General features: G+C 44.7%; 1 protein-coding gene across 1 annotated transcript in view; it reads right to left on the reverse strand.

Moving 5' to 3' along the window:
- LOC135220530 (peptidyl-prolyl cis-trans isomerase FKBP4-like) overlaps positions 1-15,202 on the reverse strand; it is a 275,919-nt gene that overhangs the window by 208,261 nt on the left and 52,456 nt on the right. Inside the window, exon 3 of the mRNA XM_064257712.1 lies at positions 8,537-8,678. Coding sequence (XP_064113782.1) covers positions 8,537-8,678 — 142 coding nt within the window. The remainder of the gene's footprint in view (positions 1-8,536; positions 8,679-15,202) is intronic.

Here is a 15,202-nt window from a genome sequence, read left to right on the forward strand (position 1 = left end):
TTAGGCTTATAGCAAGATATGGTTTCTTTACTACTATAGTCCCGATATAAACCACCAGGGCTGCGCTATGGTTTGTTTACATCCTTAAATGCCGACTTACTGTAGGCAAATTTTTGCAAGTTTTTGATAAATATAAATTGGGTTTAATTTTAATAGTTTATTAATTTACTGTAATAATTAGACTTGCTTTTCAATGTTTTTATTATGTTAGCAACACGTTTTATGCCTACCCACTACACTACGTTCTACTTACTATTTACCTAGGTAGCCTATGGATCTTGGTCAACAATCAGTTGGACACAGGCTAGTTTTCTTTTATACTGTGTATTATACATTTAAAATTATAAATATACGTTTAACATGATATTTATTTAACTTTTAACTTAATTAGTTGTAATTTACATGTAATGTATTGTATAAAAAGGCAAGGTTAGGGTAATAACTGATGGTCAAGAACGGATTAATCCATTTTCAGTTATTTCTTATGGGAAAACTTGATTCATTTCTCGAAATAATCGAATTTCGACGCTCCTTCTGGAACGAATTATCGTCGAGAACCGAGGCTCTACTGTACATGCATGTGGTCCCAACTTTGTAGCATTGCACCAGTTCCAATTGACATAGGATCCACTACTGGTGAGAAATATATCGAAAGGCGATGGTTTAGTCACGTCGCAAACAGATCTACTGTCGCTGGCCACTTCCGGAGTACCTGAGGTACTACGTCTTGAGTCAACATCCATTCTCCTCCCAGTACCTGGCGTGAGCAACTTAATGAGTCAGCCAGTACATTGAGGCTCCCCGATACAAACTGGGGAAGGAGAGGCACTCTTTGGTCTTCACACCATCTCAGAATTCTTTGCTACTGAATTTAGTTCAGTTGATCTTGTTCCTCAGGAATTCTTCAGATGCAAGATCACTGTTACACTGTTGCAAAACAGTGCTATCACTTTGTTATGTACTACTAGGCTTGAGAAACACCTGAGTGCCTCTTCTATCGCCCTTAGTTCCCGAAGATTTATTGACTCCTCTTGTTTCCATTCCCTCCAAAGGCCTGAAGCCCGAGTTTCCTCCAAGGTTGCTCCCCAACCTTGATTCAAGGCATCTGTATACAGATGGACATCAGGAATGAGGGAGACTAAGGATCTTCCGAGGGTCAGATGCTTTTCTTCTGACCACCATAGAAGATCCGACAGGCAAGAATCACTCCAGCTTATAACTGTGTTCTCGTTGAGGAAGTCCCAGCGATTCCTGAGACGTCTCTATAGCAAATGCATCCAAAGACGAGACCCTGGTATCACAAGGGATAGAGACGACATTCTCCCTAGGAGACTTCTCCAAGCTGACACTGGTTGCTCCCTGTTGGACATAAACAGCTCCACTTGTTGTAGCACTGCCTGTATTCTCTCTGGCGATGGGAAAGCCTTCAAAGGAAGAGAGAGAATCCTCATCTCCAAATAAGTCATAGATTGAGTTGGAACTAGGCAACTCTTTGCAAGGTTCACTCCAATTCCTAAAGTCTTCCATTAACTCAGAAGAAAGTCCCTCGCCCTTAAAATCTCCTTCAGGGAGGAGGCGAGAACCAGCCAGTCTTCTAGGTATCTTAACATTCTGTAACACCGACGATGGATAATTGCTGACACCACAGACATGATCCTTGTAAATACTTGCTGCGAAGTGGTCAGCACGAAGGGGAGAACTCTGAACTGGAAGGTGCCGATAGAAGACACGATCCTGAGGTACCTCAGAGAGTCCAGATGAATCGGAATCTGGAGATTCGTGTCCTATAGGTCCATTGATTGACCGCAGCACCGACTGCGCAGTCTCCATATGAAAACCTGCAGTTACTACCCAACTGTTGAGGTTGAGAGATGATGCTGTAAAACCCCAGAGAGGGAGGGGCTGTTTCTAGTGCCCCCTTCTCCGGAGGGTCCCGAATCTCCTTTGCTAGAGCTATCCCCCTGATGAAGTTTGGGAATAACTTGCTAAGGTTGACGGGCAAAGGTGATAGAGGAGGAAGGGAGTGAAAGGGGACTGCTTAGCAAAAGGGGAGGAAGAGCCTGACCCCACCCTGTTCGCAAAGCGCACCCTCTTAGGTGTTTTAGGGGGAGACTTAGATGTTCTTTTCAAAGGGGAAACCTTACGTGCTCCTCTAGGTGAACATGAGCCCTGGGCTGCTACCCTAATCATGGCCTGTTGTGATTCAACTACCGAACTGGAAGCCACGAAGCTTGTCATACTGGTTATGTCTTCCTCCTTAAACAGCAAATTTGCTAAGGCTATGGGAGCTCTAAGTAAGGCCCTCTCGTGTACATCCGGATAATGAGGGGGAAGGTGGCTCAGATACAAGTTCCCTCTCTTCTTACCTACAAACATTGTAGAGGAAGCTAGCATATTCACCTGATGTGCTAAACCCATCGAGACGGATGTTATCAAGCTGTCGAAAAGCCCTGGATATGAAGGAACAGTGTGAGAGGGCCTCTGTCTGGTTATTCAAGACCTCCTCTAACATTCCCACTTCTCTTAGCAAGATTCCTACGAGTCTAGAGGCTGCCAGAGACCTACAGAGAATTGCCTCAACCGATTCGTTGACTGCATAGATCGCCTTACACTGCAAGAGAAGCGAAATGCTCTGTTTATTGGTAGCTACTGCCGTAGGTAGTCTACCGTCTGCCTCTTGCAACGCTTGTCTGACCTGGTAGAACCAGACCAAACTGCATGAGAAAGGCACAGGAGTTGGTTTAGTGGCATAGAATGCCTCAAATAAAGACTGGTTCGATGAATGTGGTTCGTCCGGCGCTCTCGCTTGCAGGTACAGAGCAGTCACATACTCCAGCATATGCCTATAATCATTACTATTAGCCAGAGGACAACCCAAGTCAACTGGAATTTCTTGAAATTCAGGAATAGACTCCTCTTCTGCAGCTGCTGAACGGTCTAGACCTGATGAAGGAGGAGGAGGAGGAGGAGGAGGAGCTGAGTGCAATGCATCCAATGATGAAATGTCTGCCAGATTACCACTAAATCCTGTCTGCTGAATTCCTACATTAAACAGAGTACCTCGCACCAAATCTGAAGCATTAGCAACCCCTGGAAGAGATGGAGGGACCGAAAAGTCCTGAGCTGAAAACCCCTTGTTACGGTACGAATGAATCCTGTCAGGGACCAAACCTAATATGTTATGTCTTGTGGAAGGAAGTGCGAATGGAACCACTTGTGATGGGATTGTGGATGACAGGGGAAGGATGAGAGAGGTAGGAGCTATTCCAGGAGGGTCCGCAGTGGAGATTGCCAGAGCTGACAACTGTATGTCGCTCAGTCAGTCATGTTGCTTCTCGACTGGACAGAATGGAAGCACGCAGGTTGGAACTTGGTGTTACCTGTAGCACCTGAGATACCCCCGCTACCTTCTGAGCCACCTTATACTGTGGAAGAGAGGATTGATTGATTGATTGTGGGTTTTCTGGCATCACAACTACCAGGGGAAGAGAGGAGTCGCGCATGTTGGAACCCAGAACTCCTGTTATGAAAGTCTGTTAGACTTGTGTTCCTCCCTGACCGGAGAGACCTCTTACCAAAGACAACTGTACTGCGGGAGTAAGGGAGAGAGATAACGAGATAGTCGGAATCAGTAGATTTACTTGAGACGAAGGATGGCCTAGAATCGAAGAGGTAGGAAAGGGGGAAGGTGTGTGAGCTGCAGGAAAAACTGGAGAAGAAGATGGAGTCATAGAGGAAACTAACAGTGGAGAAGCAGAGGGTGTGGGAGTGGAAGGAAGACCTGCTGACAACCCGGAGGTGGAATGAAACTCCCTAGCCCTAAGGGACATGGAATACACTGAATCCTCCGATAGTCCTGTAGTATATCCGCCAAAAATTCTAGACATTCTTGTGTCACATAATCTTTAATGTTCATGATACCATTCATAATGCAACCTTTAACCAAAAGCCTATAGCCTTTAGAGAGACCCAAAAGATCTACGTTCTTCTCTGCCACGTCGATAACACTACTACGTGAACCTCTTAGAACACCGACTTACTAGAAGGAGGAGTAGGAAAAACAGGTGCAGGGGAAACTGAAATAGGATCTTCTGAGACAGAGGAAAGATAGTTGACAGTTAGAGGAATAGCATCCTGCACTTTTGGAACCGTAAACTTGACTTGTGTCCTTGAACCGGACCTAAACAGAAGTGAAGACGGCAAAATGTCTGCCTTAACACTGGTTCCAAACAAACCCAAATTCGATGTTCGTCCAGGAGAATGACTGCACGCTCGCTAGCTTGTCCTCAATACCTAACTCAGACCCTATCGTCTTAGTCACACGTATTACCTGATCCTGACTAACTACCTGATCCTGACTAACATTATCCAAATTAAGGTTATCAAAACTACCAGGGGGTTGTAGGGGGGGGGTCTCCGCACCAAGGAGGCCGACAGAACCTGTCCACTCGGAGGCTTGGGGTTCTCCATTACCCTCAGCACCCATTAGGGTTGGTTCTGGAGCAGGCAGGGGAGCTGAAAAAGAATTAAGATTAGACATCCTAACACTAATGCTATTTTTATCAGCAAATTGTTGGAAAAGACTAGTAATTAGGCTTGTCACGCTATTTGCTATCCTATCTTCTATCTGTTTTACTACCTCAACACTAGTTAACTCTTTCGGTTGCTCTGTAGGAACTTGTGATCCTAGTGGTAGCACAGAATCTACTTTGCTTTTGCTTCCTTTACTGGCCAGTGACTTATGATGTTGGATGCTCAGTTTGAGCATTCATCACATTTGATTTTCCTACATACCTGGCAAATCGAGTGTCTATCGTGTCTCAAAGTACTTCACCTGGATATACACCATACCCACAATGCTTTAAGGGTCGTCAGTCCGTTGAGATCGGACCCAGTGCTGTGGGCATGGCTTGACAGAAAAATTTCCCCTCGCTCGACCATGTCAGGTACTCTAGTTTTACAGGTGGAGTGGCATGCCGTCCAACTCCCCCCTCCCTCAAGTTAAAAGAGCAGTCAATTCAATAGTCCAAAACCGTGCCAAGGTCGTCAACAAAAGAAAAAGGGAAGGGGGAAAATTTAGAGGAGGAGGAGTAAAGGAGTTAAAAGGTCTCAGTGTTCAGTTGGATCCACAGCAGAGTGTAGGCATAAAGGGGCATACTCTTTCTGCTGTGGATACCTAAGCCCCCACCTCGTCAAGGAGTTGGGATCTGGGGGACTTGTTCTCCCAGACTGAAGCGAAGGAACTTCCTGGATGAAGGGTGTATAGGAATCTGAAAGTGTGCAATCTTCAAGTCTATTGACAACAAGAAGTCTTTGTCTCTTATTGCTGCAAAAACTGTCCGGGGCCTCTCCATCCTGAACCTTGTCTTCCTTACAAAGTGATTCAGAGTGGAAAGGAAGTTCACTGGTCTCCAGTCGCCTGTAGCCTTTTGAACCAAGGAAATCCTACTGTAAAGCCCGGAGAAGGACGCTGCACTTCCTCCACTGCCCCTTTGTCTAGCATCTTCAACACTTCCTCCCGAAGAGCTAAGTACTTCGGGGAGCCATGAGCATAGGTCAGATTGAGAAGGGGTCTGTCCGAGAGGGGGGGAGAGATGTCAAAGAGTAGTAGATACCCCAACCAAAGAACATCTATTACCCATTTCTCCGCTCCAAGCAACTGCATTTTGGCCCAGTGGCCTGCCAAGCATCCGCTTACCCGTGGCAATAGAGAGGGTGAAGTAACCACTCGACCAATGACCCCCCCTCCCCTTTCCTCTGGTGCCCCTCCCAGCTTGGAAGGGGAAGGATTGAAAGGGATGCTATTGCTGTCTTGACTTTGATGGGAAAGAAGACTGAAGAACTCTCACAGAAGTTGATCACCTGGATGACTTGACAGAAGACTGTCTTGTCTGCCGTTGCGGAAAGGTAGGAGGAGGATGAGAATGAGCCTCCAATTTAGATACCACCTGATGCATTAGCCTATCCTTGGTATCTGCTCGATGTTAGTCCATTGCATCTTCCAACTGAGTTCTTGGGAAAAGGAGCTGCAACTCAAGGAGATCCCAATTAAGGAGGGCCAACAAGGACGCCAGATTTACAGACCCTGCCACCTACGACAAGGCCGCACCCTTCCTGGCTAAAAGTGGGTTGGCCCTCAAAGTTGCACTAAGGTGGCCTTGATATGAAATGGCCTTAACACCAGACTGCAGTAGCCTGCCAAAGGAGGAAGAACTGGATGAAGCTCCCTCCGCTTGATCCAAAGCTATCCTGGTTACCGCAGTGAACCACAAATCCAGCTGGGAGAGTCTGGAAGATGGAAGAAGCATTAGCCTTAATGGCCAAGGCCTCTTGCGATAAAACGATGGACCTTCAGACCTAACCTGATCCAGGGTCAAACCAGGTTTAAGACGGATCACATCCATACTAAGGTGATGGGATATCAGCTGAATCACATGAGTGGAATAATACAAGAGGAGGAGGAAGAAACTTCGAGGAACTCCTAGAGATTACGCCATCTCGGTCTGAAACCAAAACATTAACAAGTTGCAAAATAAACATAGCATGCCCAAAAAGGGAAGCTCAAATGAAGCATTAGTATCTTTCCTTGGGCTTCGTAGGGACTCTATAACCCATAGGGGTCATAGAAAACCGAGTGCGTTTTAGACCCAAAATTACTCAACTCACAAATAAGTTCAACAACCTTGGAGAAAGTAGACAGAAACTCCTGGTTCTCTTCCTCCTCTGGCTCCAGCAAAGGAGAACGACAACATGAAGGCGGCGGCTTGGAAGGATCCTCATCCTTCCGTAACAGTACTGGAGAGGACTCCTTAGGAAGCTGGGCATCATGTCTCCCACTGAATGGAGTGGAGCTCCTAATTGTCGAAGATCCTGAAGCATAGGGTTGCCTTACACGGCCATACAAAGACACCTGTACATGGTCTCAATCCAAATTCAAACGAGCTCGTGCGACAAATCATGTACGTGGACGTGCGACGAGTCAAGCACATGGCCATAAAATGGCTCATGAGCACGGTCATGAGACAGATACTGACAAAGAAGTGAGCTTCCTGATGGAGACTGATTCCTAAGGTCCTGGTCTTTGGGAGGCAAAAGAGAAGCATGTCTGCGGCCCCAAGTAGCCTCACGCTCTCAACCATCAACAGCAACATTGCAGAGAGAAGAATCCTTGGAAGACGTATGAGACAGTCGTAGCAGGCACCTTCGACGTCTTAATCGGAGCCTATCATCTTTATGACAATTCTGCGAGGCCGTGGATCAACCAAATTCTCACATAATTGGGGACCGTACTGTACGTATAAAGGAGAGACACGGCCATGTAGAGAAGATGGTGCAGCATTCCTCTCACTCGCAGAATACGACGCCACAAAGTCCGTAATTCTGCAATATTTAACTTGAGGGCAAGGAGGAGATGAAGAACCAGGAGATGGGGGGAGAGAGCTTCTGCCCCCCAACGACGTCTCTTGCTAAAAGGGGAAGGGGAAGAATTATTCCTTTTATAACTCTTCTTGCCAGAGAGCAGAAAACCTCTCTTGAAAAAGTCTAATCTCTTGAACATAGCTTGATGGCTCAGTGAAAGTGAAGAAATGACGTCACAGCAACAGAGGAAGAGACGCCACTGCAGCTGACGTCATAGGCTGAGAGGATGCAAGAAATGCGAAAGAAGGCCATCCAAGGAGGGGGAACCCCATAGGCCTAGACACACCTAAACTGGTGCCATCTTGTTTGATTCATAATCTGAAATAAAGAAAACAGATGGCATAGCCTCCTCACTCACGGAAAGGACATTAGATTCTGCAGGAGAGGGGGCTACATTAAACATAATCTCATCCTGTGCAACTCCCGATATGTACTTCCAATGACGAAGTGAAGGAAGAAAAGGAAGGAGACAACAATACTGAAACGTCCAAACAAGGAGGCAAAAAACTCCGAAGAAAGACAAGTAGAAACTCTACAATGCTACCTCTTTTTGTAAAATGCCTCCATTTGCGACATAGGCCAGGAACATTCCGGGCAAGGATTAGTAATGGTACAAAATTAGATTGGCACCTACTGCAAGTCGTATAGGGATCTGTGATGGTAGCAGTCAAAAACCTGGAGCACAGAAAACCCTCAATGCCCAGACACAAGTGTAGAGGCCTTGCAGAATTGGAGGGCTCCATGGTAACAGTAAAGCATGCACATTAAAACACTGAAACAAAAAGAAATCACAGGCAAACAAAACAACCAGCTTGGGAGGAGAGCAAAAGTGACTACTCTCCAAGGCGATCAAAGAAAGACTAGCACGTCACGAAGTTCTATGGGTGATCGGTGACCAGCTTCCACCTTGTATACTCATGAGTTGCCAGATGCCACAGATTCCTTGCTTTGCAATCTGAGATTGTTTTTAACCAGTGTCCAGCTGGAGCAAGAAGATTATTCTATTGTTAAGACCAAAGGTTTGTTCCGTGTATGAACAACGACATGTATGAAATGGCAACACTAAATATACATTTACCTTTTCACCTTGAGAGCTGAATTGAAACATAAGACGTACCTTTCCCAAGAGTAAAGCTAAATTTGTCACCACGATCTCGGCTTGAATCAAATTTAATTCCATCTTCAAGAGTGCCAACATAGTGAACAAAGACTTTATCTCCCTGGAGAGGTCCCTCTTCACTTTCCCCACTTCTTAAAATCTGAAAATATCAATACACCTAAAATATATCAAGCTTCAAAGCTGTAATAATTAGATTCTCAAGATTTCTCAAGACCACTACACTGTAAAACATCATCATTCCTCAAAACATTGGAGATGAACCAAGCATCTCATCACAAACAAAGCTAAACATTTCTGCCAAATTTCAAGATATACAACAAAGAGGTATACCATATATTTCCGGGTACAAGACAACCTTTAGATAAGGCAAGGCCAAAAATCAAGGCAAATCTTCATGAATTTATCTCATATCTGTAGTATAGGACGACTTCTAAATTACAAATCGAAAGGTTTTTGGAGAAAAGTGATTTGCAAAAATTAAACAGTACAACTATATTAATAATAATGATGACTTAGATAATGGTTGTTTTGCTTGTTGTATCCAATAACAGTATTATTACTATTATCATATCGTTACTGCATTACAGAATATAAACATCGTCATGTACATCATTTGCATCTGATAGTTTACATTCTCAAAATCTTGGCTAATTTGAGTATTATCGATATCTTAATTGCCATTTTTTATTAGGAGATATATTTCGGATATACCTTTTATCATAATGAAGTTTGGTTGAAAACATGCATATAATACTTCATTGTATAAGCATTGATTAGGTGTGATTTCTCCAGTTCCAAACATCACTGTTGCTTGGCCAATATTCATTTTGTTCACCCTCGGCTATAACCTGCAGCTTTTATTTACTAGTATTCTTTCTTGAGATCTCCAATGCATGAGAAATGAACAAAAATGTATCTTATTTTTACTTATTGAGAATTGGCTGGGTTTAACAATTTTAACGGATCTCTTAATAAACGCTCGATAATTACGGTAAATGACGTCAGCAATCAGCTGTGTGTCAATTCGGTTGTTTATGCCAATACATATTTACAATAATCGCTTCATTCAGAATTCTAAAAACCAGAATTTTGTAGTGGAGGATGCAGGAGTATCATTAGTATTACAACTAATGAGAGAGAGAGAGAGAGAGAGAGAGAGAGAGAGAGAGAGAGAGAGAGAGAGAGAGAGAGAGAGAGAGAGAGAGAGAGAAATTGCCTCAAGATATCCACTAGCAAAAGTCGAATAATAGTTGTATTGAGATTAATGATAATTTAAATAAAACATGTTTAACTGTAATCATATTACATGTATTATTGTATGACATTATAAGAACAAAACGATGATGTGCATTTGCATTCAAGGTTTGTTTACAGTCTCAGCTGATCGTGTTTTACCGATATCATCAGTCTTTAGTTGCTGAATGGAACTTAATTCGGAGATACATACATTCCTTTCATAAATGATCAAAGCTGGGTTTAACAAAGCTGAGTTCTTTATGTTTTTCATAAAGAAAGATGTGGTCAAAGGAAACCATTGTTTTGTTTGGTTAAAGGAAACCATTGTTTTGTTTATGTTTCGTCGCCATTCTCAAACAACTGCTATTAATACTACAATAACGAACGATAATAATTGTACACAATCATCGTTCTTATGCCTGAATTGTTCAAAACAGTTACAATTCTGTAATACAAACACCTTTGCGTGCTGCCTCACTTGATGTTCGCTGCGTTTATCATAAAAGCACGGAGGGAACATGAAAATGATATTGTTATGATACAATAAAGTTTGTTCATACTTACCTGGCAGATATATATATAGCTGTATTCTCCGAAGTCCGACAGAATTTTCAAAACTCCGGCAAACGCAGTGGTCGGCCAGGTGGTTAGTACCCATTCCCGCCGCTGGGAGGCGGGTGTCAGGAACCATTCCCATTTTCTATTCAGATTTTTAATGTCATTGTCCCCGAGGGGAGGCTGGGCGGGTACTTGATTATATATATCTGCCAGGTAAGTATGAACAAACTTTATTGTATCATAACAATATCATTTTGTTCATGACACTTACCTGTCAGATATATATATAGCTGATTCCCACCATTGGAGGTGGGGAGGGACAGAATAAAAGGATTTTGGGAAACATTTCACATGCAGATGATAGACATCTTGGTTCCTTACCTGTTAGCGTAGCTGACTTCGTGATTACTGTCACCCAAGTCTGCTTTTGCTTTACTAGAGTCTCAGCAAGGACGTGACCTGTATAGCTGGTGAGATCTAGATGATCTGACAAACGGGGCGTGACCACAATGTGTCTAGACCATATTGACCATACTTTAAGGGCAGCGAAGCAAAGAAAAAACCACCACCTGACCTAGCCTAGCAAAGTTAGTTAGCAAAAAGCAGTCCCCATTTTAAGGCTAAAATAAAGGGAAGTCCGCCTCTAGCGGTCGACCCTACAACCAAAAAACCAACAACCATAAAATAAAAGCACACCTATCCATTTTCTAAAGGATAGGATTCGTGCCACTTCCCGTACCCAAACTGAATCTGCTGATATGTATGGTCCAAGCGAAAAGCAGTTCTCATATGTCACTTTCACATCCCTGAGGTATGTGGAAGCGAAACACAGAGTTGCTTCGCCAAAATGTAGTGCTCACAATATCGCTGAGCGCCATATTCTTCTGAAATGCCATCGAAGTTGCGAAAGCTCTAACTTCATGAGCCATTGACTTTCAGAATTTTCAAACTCACCTATCTGGCGGATGGACGAATGGGCCTCCCTGATGGTGCTTCTCAAGAAGAACGCTAAGGCGTTCTTAGACATAGGTAAATCAGGTCTTTTCACAGAACACCAAAGATTGTCTGATTGACCTCTAATTTGTTTTGTTCTATCCAGATAGAATTTTAGAGCTCTGACAGGACACAGGAGGCTCTTTTCTGGCTCTCGACCAACAATCCCTGTTAATCCCTTGATATCAAAGTTTTTAGGCCAGGGATTGGAAGGATTTTCGTTTTTAGCTAAAAAAGGAAGGACTCAAGGAACAGACTGCATTGTGTCCCTAAATCCAACATTTTTGCTAATTGCTTGAACCTCACTCACCCTCTTCGCATGGCTAGGGTGGTTAGAAAGAGGGCCTTCTTCGTTAAATCTTTCAGCGAAGCCTCGTGCAAAGGTTCAAGGGACTCGCCATTAAAGATTTTAGAACTATGTCCAAATTCCACGAAGGTGTTTTAACCTGTGGAACCTTTGATGTTTCGAAGGATCTCAGAAGATCGTGAAGATCCCTATCATTCGTCAAATCTAGGCCTCTATGACGGAAGACTGTTGACAGCATACTCTTATATCCTCTATTATTGATACTGCCAACTTGTCTACATTCCTAAGATGTAACAGGAAATCGGCGATTTGGCTCACAGAGGTCTTGGAGGAGGAAATGCCCTCTTTCCTACACCATCTTCTAAAAACAGCCCACTTAGACTGGTAGACAGATTGAGAGGAAGCTCTTCTTGCGGTGGCGATAGCTTTTGCCACTCCCTGAAAACCTCTCGCTCTTGCCAGTTTCTTGATAGTCTGAATGCAGTCAGACTCAGAGCGAACGGGTTTTGGTGATATCTCTCGAAGTGGGGCTGTTTGAGAAGATCGGGTCTTACTGGTAGGATTCTTGGGTAAGTCCACTAGTAGGGACATGACCTCTGTGAACCACTCGCTTGCTGGCCAGAATGGTGCGACCAGTGTCATCCTTGTTCCTTCTCGACTGCTAACTTCCTTGTTACTTCTCCCAGAAGTTTGAACTGGGGGAAAGGCGTATACATCCATCCCCGTCCCAGTCCCAAAGCATTGCGTCTACTGCTACTGCGTCCGGGTCGATGATCGGTGAACAGTAAAGAGGCAGTCTCTTCTTTTTCTTAAGTTTTCGAAGTCGCGAAGAGGTCCACTATTGGTCGTCCCCATAGTCTCCATAACTGTTGGCAGACTTCTATGTGCAGAGTCCATTCTGTTGAAATTAATTGATTTCGACGGCTTAAAATGTCTGCTCTGACATTCTGGACCCCTGAAACAAATCTTGTCAGGAGAGTTATGTTCCTCTCCTCTGACCATTAACAGGATTTCTCTCGCTATCTTGTAGAGAGAACGAGTGTGTCCCCCCCTGTTTCTTGATATAAGAAAGGGCCGTGGTGCTGTCCGCGTTGATCTGGACAACTCGGCCTATGACTCGTTCTTGAAAAGGCTAGAAGTGCTAAGCGAATTGCCTCTAACTCCTTGAGGTTGATGTGCCAAGGCTTCTGTTCTTTTCTCCAGAGGGCCTGACACTTCCTCCTTTCCCAGAGTTGCTCCCCAGCCTGTCATAGACGCGTCTGTAAATAACACCAAGGTCGGGGCTCTGAAGGCAGAGGGACACTCCTTTCGACATCTTGGTGGGATCGAGCCACCACTCTAGGGTGTTTCTTGACCAACGGGGATATTCTCAAATTCTCCTCTAAGTTTTGTCTGCTGCCAATTTTCTGTTAGAAAAAAACTGTAGGGGCCTGAGATGTAGTCTCCCTAGAGAAACAAACTTCTCCAGCGAAGACATGGTCCCCAGCAGACTCATCCATTCCTTCGCCGAGCATGTTTCCTTCTCCAGGAAGGCTGACACTTTTTCTAAGCCTTTCCGCTGACGTTCTAGCGACGGAAAAGCCCGAAAAGCCACTGATCCATCTGAATCCCCAGATACACGATGGACTGTGTTGGGGTCAGATGGGACTTCTCGTAATTGATCAGGAGGCCTAAAGATTTCGCCAACAGTAACGTAGTCTGAGGTCCTCCAGACACCTTGCTCTCGACGACGACCGTATGAGCCAGTCGTCAGGTCAAAGGTAGACTCGTATCTTCGAGAGGTGAAGCCACTTTGCCACATTCCGCATGAGAAAGTGAAAATCATGGGAGCTGTGCTCAGTCCGAAGCATAGAGCTCTGAACTGGAAGACCTGTCCTCTTAAAATGAACCTGAGAAACTTCCTGACTGGGGATGGATGGGGACATGGAAGTAAGCGTCTTGGAGATCTAATGACACCATCCAATCCCCTGGTCTCAAGGCCCCTAAGGACCGATTGTGATGTTTCCATTTTGAAGCTTTCTTTCTTCCGAAAAGGTTCAGACTGCTGACATCTAGGACAGGCCTCCATCCCCCAGACTGCTTCGGAACCAGGATAACCTGTTGTAGAAGCCTGGGGAATCTGTCAAGAGCACTCGTTCTACGGCTCTTTTTCTCGATCATTTGATCTAATAAAATCGAGTAGAATCTGTGCTTCTGCGGCTGATAAGCTGGTGACAGGTCTATAGGCTTCATGCTCAACGGAGGCATGGAAGAAAGGGAATTTTGTATCCCTTCTTCTATAATCTTGAGGGACCAGGTGTCCGTCCCCTTGCTCTCCAAGCCTCTGCGAAGAGAGAAAGTCTCCCTCCCACCGGTGCCTGAAGGGCAAGGTTGTCACTTCTTTCCTCTTTGCTTTGCAGGGGGGGTTCTGCCTCTAGCAAAGCCCCTTCCTCGTGTAGCAGCTCTTTGATGGTGCTTTGGCCACGAAAGGGCTTAAAATTCTTCTTTGGTACCTGAGTCTACTCGAGAAGATGATTGTGTCGCAGGAAGTCTAGATGATTGCGACAGCAAATCCTGTGTCGCTTTCTCTTTCAGGTTTCACAGATAAATCCTTACCATGTTTTCAGGAAAAAGATGGGAAAGAAAAGGGGGCGAATAATAACTCCGCTTTCTGCGTAGGGGAAACTGCTTTAGCCGTAAAACTGCAGAAAAGCGCTCGTTTCTTTAATATTCCCGTAGTAAAGTGGGCAGCTAACTCATCCGAGCCATCCCTTACTGCTTTGTCCATGCATGACAGGACGCTCGATAACTCTTCTAATGACAATGATTCTGGGCTCTTAGCTTGCAAACCTAAAGCTCCCAAGCACCAATCTAGGAAGTTGAATACTTCCAACGTCCTGTACAGTCCTTTTAGATGGTGATCTATTTCCGGCATAGTCCATGAAACCTTAGCCGAGGACAGGTAAGATCTTCTTGGTGCTTCGACCAGGTTTGAGAAGTCACCTTGCGCAGACTGACGGAAGTCCTCAACCCTGTTTCTTCTCCGGTCTCATACCATATACCGGCTCTCCCGTTTAGCTTAGCTGGCGGAAGCGCAAAGGACGTCTTTCCTTTCGTCTTCCTTGATTCCATCCAATCATTCATCCTCTTCAACGCTCTTTTAGTAGAAAGCGAAGCAGCCATCCTAACAAAACCGGAGCTTTTCTCGTCTTGGATGAGGATAGCTGCGATGGCGGCGAGAGAGGAACTGGTGCTTGGAATTTTTCCGAAAACAATTCCTTCAGTAAGCGCGTTAACGTGCTATAATCCGTAGAAGCTTCTGAAGGCTCTTCCTCTTCTGCAGGATGCGTATCGTAGAGGACTCTCCTTGATCTTGACGGTCCGAAGTTTCTTTAGCTAAACAAGAAGTGGTTCTCCTTTGAGGCTCTGTTCGTAAGGGGAAGTTTCTATCCGCTGAAGGAATAGCCGAGACAATGCTGCGGGAATGATCCGCCGTTGTCTTTTGAAAACTTCAGACTCTCTTGTAAAAGTCTTGTCTTTCGAAGTCATTAAAGGCAGAGGTTCTTCAAAAGCCTCTTTGCGGGATTCCC

Source organism: Macrobrachium nipponense, chromosome 2, assembly GCF_015104395.2.
Source record: "Macrobrachium nipponense isolate FS-2020 chromosome 2, ASM1510439v2, whole genome shotgun sequence".
In the NCBI taxonomy this organism is placed as follows: domain Eukaryota; kingdom Metazoa; phylum Arthropoda; class Malacostraca; order Decapoda; family Palaemonidae; genus Macrobrachium; species Macrobrachium nipponense.